Here is a 20,572-nt window from a genome sequence, read left to right on the forward strand (position 1 = left end):
TGTTCACTGAATGAACATCAGGTTCAGATGTGACTTGCTCTTTCAGTCATTTGCCGTTTATCAAAATGTTGGTGCTGCGTGCATTTCTCAAACTTCAGCACTTTTACAGGCTTCGAGAGTCATTCCTGCAGAGCGACAAAAACATGACACAGTAAGATACAAACATACTGCAGGTTTTATTTTACGTTTGCCATGACAATTAGAAAAATCATCCGGTGCATGTGAACATAAATCACTTCCCTCATCCAGCTCCAGTGAGCCAAAGTCACGTCGACGCTGCTAAAGGCGAGCGGTGACATGCAGGATGTTTGCGTCAAAACACACTTTCATAACCGCCAAAGATGATGACTAAACAATGGAGAAACATGTGAGCCACAGGCCAGTAGAGTCATCATGCATGATAAGTGAGAGCAACACAAAGCAAGCCACAATTCAGTGTCTTCACGTCTGTGGTGCCGTTTGGTAAAAATGAGTAAGACACCGATGAATCCGCACACAGTTTCACTGTCATCATGTTTCTACACCCACGAGTGTTATATAGATTTTATTTTTCTCTTTCATTACAAACATTTACAAAGATGACAGCCTTAGTATTAATGAGCAGTTGAGTACAGCGGTGCTAGAAATGCCGAAGCCTGTATAAAGTCGGTGGTCCTACGTTTGTAGCTGAGCTCTCATACGAACAAGCCCAGAATACGATAAGGTGCAAATCATCTCTGTAGAGTTTCGGGTCTGTACACTATAATAGATCAGTCACAAAATCCCTCATCGAATGCAGGCAGAGATACAACATTTGTGATGTCTATCATTTAGAAATAGTGCTTTTCCTGGGCCAATCTGAGGTAGACATAACAAAACCACTGTGAAGCAAAAAGACTGGTGTTTTCAAAAGATGGCAACTGAGACAGACATTCTTTTGTAATGAGGATACAAGCATAAGAGCTAACGTAGTAAGTCTGAAGCAAGCTGCTTGTTACATCGTGACCTTCTCCAGCCTACTGACAACTGCACAAGAGATCTTACCAGGAGCGATCAACAGTTATAAATTAAACAAAGCAGGAATCAACGTTGACATTGTTCTCAGCAGCAGGCACATTGGACAGAGAGCCGTCAGCAACCGCTGCTCCTGAAAGCAGCACCGAAGCCCCCCGAGCAACAAGCCGGAGAGAAGCTGAGATTCTGAGCAGCCGACATTCATACAGTGCATTTCAGCATACACAGCAGGCCTAACACTAAAATACACACTCTGTTACAGCAACTTCACACACACACGCCTCCACGGTTATTGCTTGAAAGCAGAACACGCATACAAAAACACACAACTCCAGCCAGTAGGTCAGTGCTGCTGAGTGGAGACAAGCAGCAAGGAACAAAAAAAATTAACATGCAGGCACCTTTAAGTCTGCAGAAAGCACCACGATTTGAAGAAAATAACACGTTAAGAGAAATGTGGCACAGGAAACAACAAAACAAAAACACGATTTCACATAAAAAAAAAAAGCCTCTCAGATCGCCACATATGTCGTTTTCAAGATAAAAATATGCAACCCTGTGACTTAAAATTGACGACACGTCAAAAAATACTGATATATGAAACAAAGTCAGGGCTTAGACCTCGGCTGTATTCCTGCTGCACACATTCTTTGGTCATGAATACATTAAATCCAACGGACTCACAAACGCTCTGCCGCACAAAGGAAACACACAGTAACTGATCTGAAGGTCTGTACAGAAACACGCTGGTGCACGAGTCTTTTGACGGAGGGTTTTTCTGTGTTTTAAGATTAAAAATCCCTAGAAGGATGTTTAATCATTTCCACTGCACAGTGTTACAGACAACTTTTTTTATAGATTGCTGAAATCCTGAACCCAACAGGGTTTCACAGCCTCGTTTTGCCAGCAACTAATTGTGTACATGTCTGTTTTTACACTTTGAGAGGTGATGTATAAAAAAAATGCAAGATCGCTTAAGTTTTTAAGAGTTTTCTTGCAACAAAAATTAGAACTCACATATCTTTGTGATGGGCCTGCTGCAGAGCTTTGTAGCGATAAAAAGAAAATACTAATTAACTGCATTTACCTTTGCAGGGCAGATTACAACATCACTTTTACAATACTCACTTTTGCAGTGTCTTAACAAATATGCCAAACATTTCACAACGTATGCCTTATAACTACTAGTGGGATACGAACTTAAAAGAAATGGTAGGTGTTTTGATTTTCACTGTCTCCGCTCTCTGGCAGTCCACAGGAGTAGCAAAGGCACAAAAACAGATACAGACAATCCCAACCAGTCCTACCCCGACCCATCGCACGGCTCCGGTGTCTCCTCAGCGAAAATCCCTTTCCTTGTTTCCCTCCACACCAGAGTCAGAGGTCACATTCAGGTGGGAGTCTTTGCACAGGGTCTGTCCTTTATAGTGCACATTAAAAATGACAAAGACATGCCTTCTTCTGCCCATTGGAATAGAAAGGGTAGGGTAGGGATGAAGGGAAGGGTAGGGTAGGGATGGGGGGAGGTAGGAGTGGGCGGGTAAGTGGGGTTAAAGAAATGAGAGGGGGGAAACAGAAAAGAAAATCAGCCTTGGAGCTCCTCGAAGCACGTCTCACACACGCGCACTGGCTTTTTAGAGGACGGAGTGAGGGCGTTCCTTGACGAACACTCGGCACAGAAGATGTTTCCACAATGTCTGCAGTGGTGCTGGACATTCAGAGAGAAGAAGAGGGTAAGGAACGACTCAAACGTGCTCTCTTGTGGGTTAAAAACAAAAATCATACCCACCTTCCTGACTGTGACGGTGAAGCCTTTCCCACAGGCCATGCAGTTCTGCACTTCGTGATCCTCAGCCCACTTTCTGGTCAGACTTTGTGACTGCTTGATCTAAAGGAATCAAGAGAAGCTGGCACAATCAGAGAACGTCTAACTTTATCGCTATGATAAAGAGACTTCTTTTTCATCATCTCATTATTTTAGAGCTTTGGGGCCAACCTGAAGCGACTGGTTCTCTCTGCCGAGCTCCTGCATGGCAGCCGTCGTGTCATCCAGTTTCCTCCTGAGCTCCACCACTTTGGCCTGGAGCTTCTCGATCTCACCTTCACCCTTCACGCACCTGAAACACAACAGCAGAGCCCCAGTGATGTCATCTTATTTAATGGTTCAAGCTTCAAAATGCATTTCCTAAATGGGTAAGACGATTTCACTCGTTAGGAGGTGTGACAGTTTTCTATGACTACACCATCACATGATTATAAAACGCTTTTAAACATCATTTAAAGTTTTCTACTATACCAAGTTTAGCATTCAGTTCGTGATGGGCTCAATTACATGTTTTCATTTGTAAGGTGTCAGTGGTGCTCGTGATGGTCACATCCACAACCACGCAGCTGATCTGCTACCTGTCTGCTGCTCCAGCCGATCGTGGGTTAGGCAAAAGAGGAGGCTTAGGAGTGGAAATGGCTTAAGTGCAGAGGCCACCCAAATCGAATTAACCATCTGCTGTGACGGCACGAGGGATTGTTTTTTTGTTTTTTTCCATTTAGTTAAGCAGCCTCTCATTTGGGCAGCTCAGTTTGTCTGTGCTGCACACTTATTTCTTAAAATAGCCTATTTTCATGGTTATGTTTTTTGGATATTATCTCCATCTTTTTGGGGGCATAATAAAACTCGCATTTTTAGAAAGTGTACCTGTGCCTGTACATCCTTGGTTCTTTGGCTCCTGACAGCTACAGAATTTTACTTTGAAATGAGGCGTATCAGCTTTTCATAGTGTGGAGTTTTATTCCATCCAGCTCAACAATCTTTCTGTTGTTATAACCACATTTTCACCCTGAAACTGATCTGTGGGCAATTTAACAAACACAAGCTCTTGGTTTATTAAAAAAAGGGATTTAAGGGATTTGGTAAATTTGGTGGGTATCCACTTCAGGGTTCTCAGCCATGCAATGCTTCCCTGAATGTCCTGTTACGACCACAGGTACATTTGCTATTTCACAATAAACCTCAGACCTCGACATTCACATTCTCTACTCAGAGCGATTTAAAAATGTGGCGATTATCCGCCTCGGGTTTGGCTCCACCGCTACTTCACATTCTTTCCCAAAATAAATTTCAAGTTAAAGAGTTGAGTTTTGACACACACGGCTCAATGCAAATGTGAACACACAAGTTATCAAAGCAACGTCAAAGGACTGATCCAAACGAAGCAGAACACAAACGTGTGGCGGCTGGAGGAGGCGATGTTGAGGCAAATTTATAGAAACCACAACTGAAATTTCGTTTCACGTCTCAAATAACTGAAGCAACTGAACTTTGAAATAAATGCATGACAGACACAATAAGGAACTTAACATAGCGTGTCTGTCATACATTATAGAAAGAGGATATATTTAGACCTGCACCTGCTGGCTGATATTTATTTTGTTCATTATTTTTTCCTTTTAGAGAATTTCCCACTTACTATGCATAAAAAAACATTGAGCTAATTTAAACTTGTGGACAAAGAGTTTATAAAGCACTAAGGATGGTAACATATAGACAGTATGTTTTTTTTCTTGGAACTGAATAGCTGACCAATAAAATCCTGTGAATAGTTCCAAAAGCAGTGAATTTTCAAGGCGCTCAAAGATATTTCATACCTTTTCAGGTTTTACAGCATCTCTGCTAAGCAAAGTGTCAAAGGTCAAAGGGAAGTAATATCAATTCACCTTTCCAAAAGAGCCCGTCGCTCATCCTGGTTGTTCTGCACGGTGGCCTCCAGCACAGCGATTTCTCCTCTCAGCTCATCCGTCTGTTTCTCGAGTTCGCCGACTCTCCGCTGGCTGCCCTGCCATTCCCTCTTCAACGTGGCTACGTTTTCATTCAGGGCTGTCACCTGCAAACCCATCTTAGCTTCTGTCTCCTCCCCACGTTTCACCTGCTCTTCCCATCTCTTCTTCTCTGCTGCCTTTTGATGGAAGAATTGACCGTGTCAGAGAAAGGAATCAGAAGGGAAGCGCCTAATACTGTATTTCCTGGGATTTGGGAGCCTACCAGCTGATCCTGAGCGTCCCTGATTTGGGCTAGGAGCTGCTCCTCCCTCTCACTCCTGCTGTCCTTGGTGGTCTGGTGCTCCTTCTGCTCCTGCTTGAGAGCACCCTGTGTTGCCTCCACCTGAGCCTGCAGCTCAAGTTTCTGCTGGATCAACAGCTGTTTGGCTTCCTGCAATTCGCCGAGCTCCTGAGAAGACACAATTATGGGCATCAATACACAAATTGGTCAAGTTTCTGGGACAAAAGAAGCAATAAGTCATCTGTCATCTCTTCACAGCTATGATGTCAAATTCCTAGCTAGAATTCAGCCTTGCTGCATCCCTGACACACCAACATGAGAAACATCAGTATGAGATATATCAATATCTAATATCTTAGATCTTAAGACAAGCACCACTACTTGTTAAGCAACGTGACTGACCTTCTCGCTCTTCTCCATTAGTGTTTTTAACTCTGAAGTCAGTCTGCTGTTGTTCTTCTCCAGGATACTCTTTGCTTTGTTCAGCTCCTCCACATTGCTCTTCTCCTTGTCCAGCTCCTCCTTAACTTGACCCTGAATCAGTCGGCACGGTTTAGATTAAATGAACTGATAAGTGTGAACATTTAGGTGTTAATAGTTTCCCAGACCTTTTGCTTCTGTAGCTCCTTCAGGGTTTGCTCCTGCTGTTGGAGCTTCTCGTCCCGTTTGGCGACCTCCTGCTCCAGCGAGCTCCGGCCTGATTTCAAGTCCTGGATCTGGGACTCTAAGCCTGACTGATGGGTTCGATTAGCAGCCAGCTCCTCCTGACCCATGCTCAGTTTCTGCTCTGATGCCTGCACACAGAAGAAGTTTGAAAGTCACTTAGAATCACTCGTCATTCCTGCAAAATCCATTAATATCATTTATAAATGTGAATCTGGGACTGAGAATCATGTGAAACTGCACTATAGCAGCCTCGTCTTGCTTGCATTAATGTACCTTGAGATCTTGACGGAGGGCAGAAACCTCAGAGTCTTTTCCGTACACGTCAGATTGAAGTTTATTGATGTGTTCCTTGCTTTGCTCCAAGGCCTTCTGCAGCTCTGCTGTCCGGCTCTTCTCAGAGGTCAGCTCCTGGCCGAGCCCCGACACCTGTGCCTTCAGCTTATTTTCTTCTTGTGCCTGAAGTTAACAGTTAAAGTAACAAATTCATATATAGACTGTGATGGATTGTCCACTGTTACAAAGCTCAACTCATCGAGAATGGCTTGTTTCAGTATAGAAACACTGACCACAGTTAATGCCGGTGAGGAGATGTACAATGCTTTTTTTTTTCTTTCTTAGTTTAAAGACAGTACTTACTTTCTTGACACCAGCTTCCTTAAGCTCTGTCACTTGGCCATTCAGTTTCTTAATCTCTTCTTCCAAAGATCCTCGGGTCGTCTTCAGTTGCATCCGCAGCTTTTCCAGCTCGTTCTCCTTTTCCCTCAGTGTCTCCTGAGTCTTTGTGTGCTGTTGTTCTAATGAGGTCAGCTGCACTTTTAGCTGTTTCTCTGCCTGACAGTTTCAGAAACAACAGACGTTTAGGTGTTGGATTTTAAAGAGTATAAAATTTGCTATTGCATTTTCTTTTTAGACGCTTACCTCTCTCATCTGCTCCAGCTGTTCTTTGGATTCCTTCATTGCCTTTGTGATGGACTCATTATTTTTCAGAAGCTCCTGTCTTGCTTTTTCATTAGACTTATCCTGGGGAGAGATGGATTCATGTGAGTGATTGTTTCCTAAAAGTTCTCACAGGCTGCAGATTAACCAAACCTACCTTCTCCTCTATAGCTGATTTATGGTTCTTCCTCTCAGTGTCCAGTTGACTCTGACTCTCTTTCAGTGCTTTGTTAGCCTTTCCGAGACTCTCCTGAGTAGCTGCAAGCTCCTTTTGTTGAGCCTTTTTTTCCTCTTGGGCCTTTTGTAACTCTGCTGCCAGACTCTGAGCTTTTTTATCCAGCTCTGCATGTTGAGACTTTCCCTCCTGGGTCACCTTTTCCAGGTTTGCCTTCAAAGTAGTAATCTCCTGCTCGGACTGTGCTAGCTTCTGCTGGACATCACTCAAGGTACCTGCCTTTTTCTTTAATTCCTCCTGCAGACTTGTAGCCCTTGGCAGAGGAAAGACAGGTGGTTAGTCAATAAAACACAGAAACATAGAAAAATCAGTAAAATAAAGTTACTCTGAAAACTAAAAAGAACAGTAGTGTCTCTCACCCTGCTTTCTCAGTTTCCAGTGAGCGTTGTAGCTCCTTGGCTTTCTTTTTAACTTCCGAACTTTCCTTCTGCAGCTGCTGCAGTTCCTGCTGCACCTGATCCCGTGCAGCCTGCATCTCCCCTACCTGTGACTCCAATTTCTATTAGAATAATGCACCACGTTAACTTATAAAAGAAATACATGGATGTACTTTCTAGGTGTTACATCATTCAGATCAAAAATAATTCTCTTAAATCGAGAACTCAACACAGACCTTGCAGAGTCCCTCCAGCTGCTCTATCCGCTGCTCTGAGGCCAGTAACTTATCTTTGCATTCCTTCAGACTGCTTTCCAGCTGTGTGCACTGCTCTTGTCTCTCTTTGAGCCTTTGGGCATGATCCTCCAGGTTCTTCTGAACCTTATTCAGCTCCTACACAAGACAGCAAGGCAGAGTGAAGGACAGCAGCAATAAAAAGGTGAGCAGAGGTGGAACAGATGAAAAAAAAGCACGAAGTCAAGTGAAACTGTGAAAACTGTGTTTTACTGTTTCCATCTTCAAAGGAAAGAAATATGACACATTACAAAGGAAGCAGTAGGGCGCTTTAGCCAAGTTTTAACATCAGTGGTACAGAGAGGAAGCTAACCTGCTGCTTGTCCTGTAGTGCATGTTGGGCAGACTCCAGGCTGTTCTCTAGGTTTGCTTTCTGTGCAGCCTTAGCTGCCTCTGCAGAGAGCAACAGCTCTGTCTTTGCCTTCAGCTGCAGAAAAACAGTCTGTTATTCTCACTATTTAAACTAAAGACACAACATAGTGTGCTTGGATCAGTTAAGCTGCACATATGCAACACACCTATATCAATATCAACACATTACAGTCAGACACAGTTATCAGAGGCTTACCTGAGTATCCAACTGGGCCACTTTCTCCTTGCTCTCCGTGAGCTGGGTGGTGAGTTCAGTGACTGAAGTCTCCAGGGTATGAGCTCGGTCCTGGGCCGAGCGGAGCAGAGTCTTCTGCTCCTGGACCTGCTTGTGTAGATTATCTTGTGCTTGCTTGTTGCTCTCTGATTGGTTCTTGAGCTTGTCTGTCAACTGTGTTACCTTTGAATCCCACACATGAAAAAAAGTTATAAACTCGGGCAATGACTAAGAGCTCAATGCTGGTCTTTCTATATGATGCTATGGTTTTTTTTTCTTCTACACAACAGCAACGGACATGAGGTGAGGCAAACTAGAAGAGTGTGTGTGTGTGTGTGTGCTCACTTGTTCTTGTAGTGCATGGTTTTTCTCTTTAAGCTGGTTAAGGACAGCTGTCTCTCCTTCCCCAGCCTGGATTTTGGCACACAGGTCCTCTCTCTCAGCTTCCAGCTGGCTCACTGTGTCTTTACTCTTCTGAAGCAAAGCTTCCAGGTTCTGTATCTTCTGGTCTTTATCTCCGATCTGACGCAACACCTGCTCCAGGTCATTCTAAAGCAAGACAAGCAAGACTTTTGGTATTTTGTTCATTTTTTAAAAACTGTAAATCCTTTATCTCATTGGGGTTGTGATGTGGGTACACATGGAAAAATGTTGACTTGAGCTGAATCTTTCCGTAAATTATTCCATCATGATGAAGTAAATGGATAGTGCATAATGAAAATCTAATTAATAAATCTTAAACACAGCTGTCTTTTTATGCTTTATGCTTACTGATAATATGACAAATGTTTGAGGTGAGAGTTTACAGAGGAGCCGTACCTGCGCCTCACGGAGTTTGCCGTTGGTGTTTTGCTGCAGTGCCTGCAGCTCCTGGTGCTGCTGCTTGGCTTTCTCCACCTGGTGCTGCAGGTCTGTGCTCTTACTGGCACTCTCCTTCAGCTGAGGCAAAAACACATGAGCATCATTACTAATTTCATTGCTTTCACGCTCTTTTTTTGCCTATACACCTAACATTAGGTAAATTTTTTTTGCCATTTGTTAACCAATCCTCTAAATTATACACCACCTTTCTAAGTCTTTTATCCAGATTTGTGTGGGGGGGTTTTTCTTCTGTTTTGCTTTTTTTAGGTATTTTATCCTGTACATCATAGATTCCTTTGCACTTTAACCGCTCAATTTTAGTCAAATAAACAAATCAAAAATATATTTGACTATTTTTCAATGCACAAAAATCTATCTACGGATATTCTGATGTTCGCTCTTTCCCATTTACTTCAACTTCCCTGTAAGAATCATTAAAGCTCCAGCAGATGCCCACCTGTTCCTCTGCACGGGAGAGTTTGAGCTGCAGGTCGGCTGCTTGCTGCTCACGGTCCTTGAGTTTCTCCCCCGACAGCTGCCTCTGCTCTTTCAATCGACCTTGCACCTCACCCAGCTGCCTCTCTGCCTCCAACAGTTTGGCATGCAGCTAGAAAAGCGCAGAGACGACAGTAAAGAGTAAAGTAGTGAACAAAGGGTGATAAAGGCCAAGAGCAAGAAATGTCAGATATCTAGATACTGCGTTCATTTTTTATTTCTTTCATGGAATGTTATTTGCTGCACTTTAAACCAATATTATAGTTTAAGTCTGTTTATATTAAAATATTTGACACGATATTATGTGTGAAACTGAAATGTAAGTAATAAATTATATTCAGTGTATTTTTTTTAATACTAATTTGCAACAACGTTCATCTAACAGCACTTCATGTTTTGAAGAGACGTTTTAGACAATATATGCAAAAACACATTCTCAAGAGCCTCTGATGTTTTGTTCTCCAACTCTTTCTAACAACACAAGTATTTGTGGCTTCTTTGCCTGCCTGACTCACCTGACTGATCTCAGTCTGCTGCTGAGCACCTTGGTTTTCCTTTTCTTCCCGCTGCTGTTCCAGCTGTTTCCTCTCAACCTTTAGCTCCGCATGCTTCACCTCTAGCTCTGCAATCTCACTCTTCAACTTTGCCACCTCCTCAGCCCTCTCTGTGACCTCCGTCTGGGCTTTGTGCAGGGACGCCTCAGCCCCTGTGGCCCGAGCCTGCAGCTCTTGCACTTCTAATTCCCTTTCCCTCAGGCTTTCTTGGACTTCCTTCTTGGAAGCTTTCTCAGCTCCTAGATGCTCGTCCAGATCTTGATACTCCTTCTCCTTGCGTGCAAGCTTTTCAGACAGGCTCTGCAAGTATAGCAGAAGACAACATCAGTCAGTTATGCAATGTCTGCCAAGACATTTAACCTTGGTGGTGGTGAAGTTTTTCCATAAATCAAATAAAACTTGTGAATGACAAAACAATGGCAAGCAAAAATGACTGCCTTGTGTTACTTCTTGGCGGTGAGCAGGGTCTTATTGAAAAAGACTGATAATGTTACAGCCGCTAATTAAGTCACAGCAGAACATGAACCATTTGTCTTTTCTAAATTAAAACCGTTAGCGTGATAGGAGTTGCACCACGTCATGAACACCCCCCGCCCCGCACCACCATGTGATACAAGCAATGGAAAAGAACAGTGGCCTGTCAAGAGTCAAGAATAAAGTGAGGTATGCCATTTCTAGAGGATGGTTTACAACACAGAGCTGCACCGGACTCGCTCTGGCTGCAAACTTGGCAACAGGGCGACAAAGAAAAAAATGTTGTTAATAGTGAAGCGACCCCTCATCTGGGACTCTCCTCAGCTCTTTCTGGGATAGTGGCGCGGCTGCCCCTCTGTTGGTCTTTCTTGGTCTCTTGTGTTCTGGGGGCCTCTGGATGTCTGGAGTTTTGATCTCCTCCATACCTGCTTCATGCCCTGGAGGACGGGCAGTGGCCCCCCACACCCTCTAGCAGATCATTACATGAAGGAACCTTTTTAAAACAAGCGTTCATGCTCACAGGTGCACACACGGGTGATCACACACACAAACTACACCCTTTTTGGCTCCTACCTCAAAGCACACACTGCGCTGTCGATCTCACGTGCTGCACAATAATGTTTAATATTTAGTATTTACTGTCATATTCCCATATATCATTGTGATCTTGTTTATTACTCTCGTTTTCTTCTGTTTGCTTTCTTTTTTCTTTCTCAACAGGTGATCCAGGTGATCGATATATGTATTTTTTGTCTGCTTATTCTGTTGGTTTTTGTTTTTTGCCCTTTTTCCCCGTCCCTCTTCTCAGTTTTTTTTTTTTTTTTTTTTTCCCCTTTCCTCTTTCTTTCTCCCTTTCTTTCCACCAGTCAAGTCTGTCCCGTATTCAGCAAGTGAAAATAAAATAAACAATAAAAGGTGAATCAAATGGACCATTACGGCAAGGCTGGGATGGTCCATTTGGTAAAGTAAATCCGTTGGGCATCTTTCTTCGCCTTTAGACAATAATTCTGATGGCAAAAGAACCAAACGGGACAGGTTAAAAAAAAAAAAAATAGTGAAGCCTGCCGCTAACTAGGAAGGGTGACAGGGGATCTGGATTTCACAGACATCCAAGAACCCTCGTTAGATTTCTGACCCCCACTCTGCATTTATGCATTTCCTTCCTTCTCCATGTTTTTGCTTTTCTCCTCTCGCTCACCTCCTCCTGTCTCTCACCATCTGCTCAACCTTTTTTTTGCCCCTTTCTATTCTCATGAGATATATATCTGTATCAAGTCTCAGGTGTCCCGTTGTTAGGAGAAGCACAGGGCAGGGGCAACGTGCTGGAGATCCACTTCTCTAATCCCCTTCTTACCAAAAGGCTGGACGACTGCTGTTGAGAATTTAATCTCTGGCTACATTTCCCCAGTTCCCGTTACACCAGTGCTGTTACCTGTGACTGTGTTTCACCCCCAGTGATAGAGCCTGCAGTGCAGCGCTGGTTTAATTATAGTGCCGCGTGTAAGTTTTGCCAACATGTCTGGGTTGTCAAAGACAGTTGGTGACAGCAGGGTATTGTGATGAGACCTGATGCTGAGCAACAGAGGAAGGTTTACAGCAGCTGCTGAGGCTGAGTAATGTTATTGTGGGAAAAAGTAAATCCTACACATTCTTGCAGTGCAACAGATGTAACGGTAGACACGTTTGCACCTGTACCTATTCGGCCAGAATAGCTACAACAGCTGTAGCTGTTTGGTTCTGGTGTGGTGAGCATGTGTTACCTGACTTTGCTGCTGCAAGTTATTCAAATTGCTCTGCAACTCATGGATCTGTTGCGTGTAGACGGCTGCTTCCTGAGGACCCTTCTCCAGCTCTGCCTTCAGTTGGGAAATGGTCGTCTGCAGTCCAGTAAAAAAGACACATTAGACTCTTTCTCAAAAACATTAAATGTATATTGAAGAAACAGAAGCAGCACTGTAAAGGACTGGCATAAAATAAAAACACAGACGAGTAACGACTAGGCTTCACTTCCACAAAAGCCAATAAGTAAAAAAAATAAATTCACACACTAATAAAAGTAAAGAAACCTCAGACAAAAACAAAACAAAGCTCCAAAGAAATGTAACTAAATTTGGGGGCCAACTTGTTTACCTCCAGTTTACGAATCTTGAGTATTGTGAGTGTTGCGGAGGGGTGCAGTGTGTGAGAAGCAGAAGAAGGAAGAAAGGGAAAGAAACAGAGGGACAAAAGTGAGTCATGAAACAACAGCAGCAGCACAGAGCTGCTGAGCTGAGAGAATAAAAATCAGAATATTTCACACAAACCCGTGTTTAATATGCTAAAACGACAGCAAGTTGGAGACAGCTGGCAAATTCCTAACAGCGCTGCTCGTCAACTATATCCAAGAGCTATTATATAATTAAAACCCAGACCTCTAAATATTCTCAAAATCTGCTTTTTTCAGTGTGTAAAAAATATGAGTAGGTCTTTAGGATCATTTGCAGAAAGAGAGGTTCAGGGCCCGCGGCTGCCTGATGGAGCTCTAAAAATAGTCCTCTCCTTCTGGGAGAAAAATGCAGGAAATAGGGCTGAATTATTCACCATGCGTTAATTAAAGGCTGAACTAGGCACAAAGCCCAAAGAACATCTGAACTTTTTCATAACTTATTTCAAAACGGTTTCTTGTCTTTGGTGAACTGTGAAAAGTAAGTCAAATTAAACTTTTTCAAATATTTACACAGAACATGAAAACGATCGTTTTTATGTGATTGTGACAGTCGAGAGCGTCAAACACAACAGGTGTTTCGGCTTTCTAACCTCTGAGGTAGTATAATTAGCCTGCAGTTGCTCGTAATGGTTTTTGAGGCGCTCTGACTCTTCCTCCCTCTCACGGGTCATGTTGTCCATCAGCGTTTGCACCTGGACCAGCTCCTTCTGCAGAACCTCGACATCCTCAACGCCCGGTCGCTGCAGCTGGGGGGCAGAGAAAAAAACACTATGTTTTAAAAAAAAAGAGGAAAAAAGGACTGGGTGACAACAAGTCAAGCAAAAGACAAAAGTTATATGAAATTCACCAGGCGTGCACACTTTAACATGCTTTTGAACAGCACCAGTATGATGTTCTGACTTCAGTAAATCCAAGAGTCTACAGTTCAGTGGTTTTAGGATTAAATCTACTGTTTGGTCCATTATTGGATAATGACACAGTTTCTGTGATTTTGCCTCCACACACCAGTACAGCTGATTCTAAATCAAACTGTGAATATGTGACTGAAGTAAGCCATACATGCCCATGCCATACCACTGTGTCCACCATGTTTGACAGCAAATGTTTGCTTCAGCATCGTGAGCTGTATCGCTCATCCTCCACACTTTTCTCTTCCCATCATTCAGTTTTCATCAGGCCGAAGATTTGTTTGGATTTTTTTTAAGAGCAGTCTACTCTGGTCTTCCTGGTCCTGAGTGTAACCAGTGGTTTGCACCTTGTTGTAAACACTCTCCATTTACACTCATGAAGGCATCTCTTGATTGTAGACTCTGACAATGATACTCCTACCTCCTCGAGAATGTTTTGACTTGGTTAGGTGTTGCAAAGTGTTTTGTTTTTTTAAACTAAGAACAAATTTGCAATTAGCTATCTTCTGAGGTCTTTCAGACCTTTTGAGCTGGCTAGTGTATTTCTTCTTTCTTCTTAAGAATGTACCAGATTGTTGATTTGGCCACTTTTAAAAGTTTTACTCTCTCTCTAATGCTTTTATCTGGGTTTTTAAACCTAATTATAGCCTCCCTCACTTGCGCCAAAATCTCTATGGACCTGATATTGAGAGTTTGAATGAAAGGCTATCAAAGCTACGATCAATGCCTGAAATCAACTCGAGATTCTTTACCTGCTTAGTTTGTCGTGGAATAATCAGAGAACAGGCCTCACCTGACCATGAAGCTATTTATCAATTTTCCAATTGTTTTGATCTTATGAAAATGGGGGAATATGAATAAAAATGGCTGTCATTTCTAAACAGGTAATGCAAATTTTTCATTAAGCCCTTTAAATTAAAGCTGTAAGTCTACACTTATATCACATATTGATAGTTTGATTTAAAATCCACTGAAATGATGTAGAGACACAAAATAAAGGACCTAGCTGCACTTTTGGGTGAAGCTTCCTTAAACCACTTGGAACAGTTAACACCCGTTCAGGCCAGACGGCATAGGACAATGAGCATAATTATACGTTTGAACCACACGACTCTACTGCCGGGGCCAGTTTACTTTTTTTGGTGATAAAACTTTTTTAAGATTCCATTTTTTTTCAACACATCTTTGACAAATGTGTGGACAGGGCCTGTGTTGATCCTTCAGGAACACAGCTCAGAGTCAAACTGAATTCACTGTGGAGGTCAAACTCTAAAGAAAACATTTACTCGTGAGAACAGAATAAATAACAAAAGGTACTTGGAGCGCATTGTTGTACCAGCTCTGTTTGGAGTCGCTCGTTCTCCTCCTTCGCTTCCTGCAGTTGTTCGTTCAACTTTGCTAATCTCTGGTCAGCAGCCTCCCGGAGGCTTTTCTCCTCATCGTAACGGGACTTCAAATCTGTTGGATTCAGTAATGGAAAAAATAAAAACAAACAAAAATTTTTTATCAGATTTATCCGAGAAAATACTCATTCCTTGAGGCTGGGTTGAAAAAAAAAATCTGAATAAAGACAAATGGATTTGTAAAAGACAAATAAATAAATAATGACGTAGACCCACAGACACAGGCCTCCCAGTTGTCCGGCCGAACACTAACCTACTATCTCTGTGGCCAGCTGGGCAGCCTTCTGCTCAAACAGGTCTTTCATCTGTTTGATGTTGAACTTCTCTGTCTCAGCTTCATTCAGCTTCCTTTCAAGTACTGAAAAACAGCATGACATATTAGCGACTGATGATCTGCTGTCTAGTTACATGTGCACTTTAAGGGTCCTGTGATGGCTGCACTTACAGCCACACAGTGGTAATATCCACCATGTTAGTGTAGAGCAGGGGTGTCAAACTCCAGGCCTCGAGGGCCGGTGTCCTGCAGATTTTAGATCTCACCCAGGTCAACACACCTGAATCAAATGATTAGTTCATTAACAGGCTTCTGGAGAACTTCAAGACATGTTGAGGAGGTAATTTAGCCATTTAAATCAGCTTTCTTTGATCAAGGACACATCTAAAACCTGCAGGACACCGGCCCTCGAGGCCTGGAGTTCGACACCTGTGGTGTAGAGGCTTATAAGTAACATTGCATTCACATTTGTCTTTCTTTAAATATAGGAATTAATTTACAGGACAATAAATAACTGGTTTTGGTTTAGAATTAATTCACATATCCACATAACACTGCATTCTAAAATAAGTGCGCACATTTTAGTTTACACTGTTATGTATGATTAATCTTTTGTTTTCTGAGTTACCTTAGTTGCAGCTGTTCCAGTCCCTTGATTAAGGAGCCAAGAGGTGGAAAAGGGGCGGAGCGAGCTTTAAAGGAAAACTGCAAATTGGTTCATGCCATAACTCGGGACCATGGGAGGGGATTGGAGTTCATTATGTTTGGTTTAGTTAGGTTTTGTGTGTTTTACCCCTTCTCGTGTTTTTTGTGGGCTGATCAGCCACTATTTAAGTTTCCTCTTTGTCTCGTTAAGTTAGGTCAGTTTGTTTGAGTTATCAGTAGTGTTGTCAATTTTGAGTAGAGTTCTGTTATTTTGACCTCTTTTATGGGCCCAAGATTTTGATTCTTTTTGCATGATTTAACCAATTATGTTTTTTAGGTTAAATAAAAAATCATTTCTTTGGACTTTAACCTGTGCCTAAGTCTCTTTCACTGCTCGGTCCATCACAGGTCCCCTACCTGAGTCATCTGCGCTCATCTGCCCATCGTTCTGCGGACGTGAGGGAATGAGAGAAACACTCATTAGCATCATGTTTTATATTCACAAAGTCACCTCTTCATTAAAACATGTTTGTTTGTTTTTTAATCTTGAAGCATTTACCTGCTTCAGGTGTCCTTGGACTTTGTCTAACTCTTTTTTTAGCTCCCCAGAGAACCATCTTTCCTCCTAACCATGAAAAACACACTCATAAGTCAAGTTTGCAGAATCATTTACACCGCTCGCTAACAGGTACTGTTTAAACGCAGCTATACCTTGAGAGAAGCGTGCAGGTCCTGGACCTCCTGCCGCAGCATTGTGAGGTCTTCCCTAAAAGAGAAAAAAATACCATGTTGATTTAAAAAAAAAAAAAAACTAAATTAAACACTGCCACAAACATACTGAGGTCAGTCTCTATGCTTTGATCATAAATGCTAATACCCGTCTCACCTAGTGGGGGCCACGTGAGCAGGGAGCTCTCCGGTATCATGGAACAGCTCATAGTGCTTGAACAGCTCCTCTGCAGAGTTGTGAGACTTCATGCACTGAGGACAGATGAAGCCCTGCACACAGAAGCATGTCATCATTGAAATCTGCTTCAGTTAAAAAAAACATATGACAGCAAAAACTAAAAAAACATAAGTGGAAGTTCTAAGTTAAAAGCAAAGTGCATCCACATTACCTCAGATGTCTGATCGTGGTTAAGGTCGGTGCTGGGCTGCTCTGACTCTGCATTCTGGGACCCTCCCTTCCCAGGAGTCTGGTGAACAGTTAATAAGTCTTTTATGTTGAAGCTCAATACCTCAATGTGACAAAATTAAAAGTCCAAAACTTATAACAATGTGATCTATTGAAATCACATTGTTATAAGTATTAACAACGCCATTTGTTTTAAGATTTAAAATATAACTGAGGTGACTCGTGTTTCTCTTCATCTGTAATATTTATAGTAGTTAATAATCTCTAACAAAGGCACATATCTGTCTATGTAAAGTCTTACATATTAAAGAACCTAAAGTCACATTTACCCATACATTCAATCCGTGAGTTCTTCTATGCACCTCTAAGCAAATTATCTTCATCACTTCCACAGCCAAGCTAACATTCATGTCTTTTGACTGTAGGAGGAACATGCAAACTCCACATAGAAAGGTCCCAGCCAACCAGGAGATTCAAACCCTGAATCTTCTTACTGTGTAACAGTGCTAACCAATGCATAACCTGACCATGTGGAACTAGGATTGTGTTAAGGCACTGATCTGGAGCTTCGACACTTCTTCAAGGGAAGATTTTTAGAACGCCAAGAGTCATTCTAGCCCTAACTGCTAAGGCCAAAGTAAGCTATCGGGCACCTGGGCTTCATGATAAAGAGGCAAGACAGAAGCCTTTCTAGCAAGAAACACGTGAAAGCTGCCTGGAGAAAGAAATGACCTCGACTGTGAGAAACAACATCTAACTAACCAAGAAGGAACTATTTGATCTCAATGCTAAGTGTCATGTCAGGAGCACACTTTGTAATCTGGCTAGGAAATATTTTTTACATTTCCCCATGATTGATTTTCCCTGTACAGTCCCTATCAGTGCTTCCAGCATTTCACATGTATGACGCTGTGGTGCTGGTGTGGTTATGCTTCAGTCACAGATTCGGTTTTAAAAGCAGCAATGATTTGCCTAGACTACCTGCCTTTCCTGTGTTATTGCATATCAATAACTATTTGACATATGTGTTTACAAATTTTCTGTGACTTCATGAAATGTGCAAGGCTTTAGCCCACTGGCCTGAAAAACAAACACATTAGCTAGGTGTTCCGCAGGTTTTCCATTCACAAAAAGGATTTATTGGTGCAGGTGATATGAATGAAAGAAGTCAAAATTAGTGTTTGTGCAAGTTGGGCATTCAGCAAAGACTGACCCAAGCTTGTTTAAAGGCTGACAAAACACTTAAGGGTTGGGTTGCATTACGGAGCAACCTTTGACCCTAGTTCAATAAACAGTGTGTGTGTGTGTGTGTGTGTGTGTGTGTGTGTGTGTGTGTGTGTGTGTTATGTAATATTACTAGCCTCAAAAATATATACATACATTAAAAAATACACAAAATTTAATTATACTACTGGCCTTCTTCAATAATAGCAACTGCATTACCAGTGGAATTATTATTATTATACATTGTTTTGAAATGGACTGGAAATACAATATCTGTCATCTTAGTACACTTTTAAACTGCTGTTAAAACCTGTTGAAATCTCCTAAAGGTCAGGGGTGGTGTTGCAACTGTGACATGACAAAGTTATAAAATGAACTGCAATCAGTATCTTGTAGCCTGATAAGAATTTGAACCTATAAAATTACCTGAGTGTCTAATCACTCTGTAAATAAGGTGGTTCAAAAGCAACTTCTCTTACATAAAAAGGGGTGAGATGTGAACTGTCTTCTCTAAACAGAGTATGTCTCCCTTTAGTCCTATTAACCCATAATAATAGCCACAAGGTGGTGACGGTTACAAAGCTGCTACTTCTTATTTTGGCTGCTCCCTTTAGTACTCGCCATAGGGGATCATCCACCTTCATCTTACCCTAGCCATACTATCCCCCTCTGTTGCACCAACCCTCTGCATGTACTCAACATATCCAAACTATATCAGCCTTTTCTCTCTAACTTTGTCTCCAAACCACTCAACCTGGAGACCTGCAGGTTGAGTGGCCTTTTTGTCAGTCCCACTGTCTCTTATTACCATCTTATAATAGGACTTTTCAGTCTTCCTGCCATGCTTCTGTCCCAAATCAGCCCTGACATTTATCTCCACCCTGCCTGCACTTTTCTTCACCTCTCTGTTCGCGGTCTCCGGGTATGTTTAACCTCTTCTGCCTTAACAATTTCCCGTCCTTGCAGCTTCGCTGTTAATGATTACAAGGCTACAGATAATGTGTAAAAACACAGAACAACACAGTACTAAGTGCTTTAAAAATGGACCGACCTAAATAAAAACGGAATGGGTAAAGATTTTTTTTTTTTAATCGTGATCTAACCAATGTATACAAACTAACGCGAGGAGCGATGCCTTGTGGTAAATGTAGTCTTCTAAGAAGCTAGCCAAGTAGCTGACCTCTGCTCATTACTCTCACAATTAACTTTAAAGACAAGCAGCCAGTTTAATTAACCCTGCCAGCATGAACAGTTTGGGTGTTTACTTGGTTAAAACACGTGTTTCTACGTTGTGGTCAGCCAGATGACAACACTTCCCAACACTAGTAGGTAGCTAACGTCACTGTTAGCATGTGACGAGAAGACGATGAATTAACCTACTCCTGTAACATAGCTAGCTAACGGAAAGTACGAATAGAAACTGTGTCAGTGACCAAATATATCAGCTTTTAAAGCTCTCCCATAATGGAATAACCCTTGAGAGGTATAAAATCTAAGTATATTATAATCCACAGACTAGTTTCATTCCTGTCCACTTTAGCATGCTCGTTTTATCCAAGTTAGCATTTAATGGTTAGCTGTGTCAGCCCAACGCAAGGAGCGCTCGATGTATTCACTCCGACCTGCAGGAACTTCAGCCTACCAGTTCTCACTAGCTAAACGTAAACCCCGCCCATCAGCGATACGTTCGGTATCAAAACATTCGTCTCCACCACGAAACCAGACATAGACAGGCCTGTGTCTTCTGAGGAAAACGTCTCCAGTTGACTAAACAAAAATCGATCCTGATAATTGCTTTGTCCCCCGGATAGCTTACCATTTGCAGTATCCGTCTGAGCATAGCCTCGATTGTGTTTTGTCCCGTCAAGAAATCCTGTCAGTTTTCAAAATGCCAAGTTTACGTCTGTGAACGGCGAACACCTGACCGGACTCGGGGAACAGCAGCGACGGTTGGGCGGGTCATGGAGAGGATGGCTCAGCACCAGGAGGATACACAACCTGGTGAAATTCAGGATTACACACAAGAGCCGTCATGCTCTGGAGCACTCAATACACTCAATAAAAATCTGTCACAATAGTAATTATCTTTAAACGGTGTTTATTTAAATATTTTGCACACAATAGAATATCCCAGTCACACATGGACGATGAGGAAAGATGTTAGATGGGCTTTCCTGCCAATGGTACCCTAGGAAGTTAAATTATGACCTTATTTGAGCTTCCCCCCCCCCCCTCCCCCCCTAGGAGTTAAAG

The 20,572-nt window shown here is 42.3% G+C and overlaps 1 protein-coding gene across 2 annotated transcripts; it reads right to left on the reverse strand.

Moving 5' to 3' along the window:
- Positions 1-157: 157 nt before the first annotated feature.
- eea1 (early endosome antigen 1) lies at positions 158-20,528 on the reverse strand. Of its 2 annotated transcripts, XM_031759315.2 has the most exons (29): positions 20,136-20,528; positions 17,079-17,156; positions 16,847-16,959; positions 16,672-16,726; positions 16,520-16,585; positions 16,378-16,408; positions 15,295-15,399; positions 14,975-15,096; positions 13,321-13,476; positions 12,285-12,401; positions 10,012-10,350; positions 9,459-9,608; positions 8,960-9,079; positions 8,486-8,689; positions 8,123-8,323; positions 7,868-7,981; positions 7,498-7,653; positions 7,244-7,383; positions 6,807-7,137; positions 6,632-6,733; positions 6,350-6,544; positions 5,987-6,169; positions 5,656-5,841; positions 5,450-5,581; positions 5,030-5,215; positions 4,705-4,943; positions 2,990-3,110; positions 2,783-2,881; positions 158-2,701 (listed from the first exon to the last, which is right to left on the reverse strand). In XM_031759315.2, the coding sequence occupies exons 1-29, from the start codon at positions 20,157-20,159 to the stop codon at positions 2,579-2,581; spliced, it is 4,188 nt and encodes a 1,395-aa protein (XP_031615175.2). In that variant the 5' UTR covers positions 20,160-20,528; the 3' UTR covers positions 158-2,578. The 2 variants fall into 2 exon arrangements, with proteins under 2 accessions (XP_031615175.2, XP_039470581.1); XM_039614647.1 differs by lacking the exons at positions 16,378-16,408; positions 16,520-16,585; positions 16,672-16,726; ... (1 more) ...; positions 17,079-17,156; positions 20,136-20,528 and adding an exon at positions 15,944-16,352.
- Between the last annotated feature and the right edge of the window lie 44 nt (positions 20,529-20,572).

The sequence above is a fragment of the Oreochromis aureus genome, linkage group 7 (genome assembly GCF_013358895.1).
Source record: "Oreochromis aureus strain Israel breed Guangdong linkage group 7, ZZ_aureus, whole genome shotgun sequence".
Taxonomy (NCBI): Eukaryota; Metazoa; Chordata; class Actinopteri; order Cichliformes; family Cichlidae; genus Oreochromis; species Oreochromis aureus.

Bases quoted from the DNA above. Each gene is read 5' to 3' on its own strand.
- eea1 (XM_031759315.2), bottom strand. From the start codon at position 20,159: ATGCTCAGACGGATACTGCAAATG. The intron at 9,609-10,011 runs GTGAGTCAGGCA...GCGCTTTTCTAG, and splicing joins AGCAGACTGAGATCAGTCAG to CTGCATGCCAAACTGTTGGA. The intron at 2,702-2,782 runs GTGGGTATGATT...CTGAATGTCCAG, and splicing joins TCACCGTCACAGTCAGGAAG to CACCACTGCAGACATTGTGG.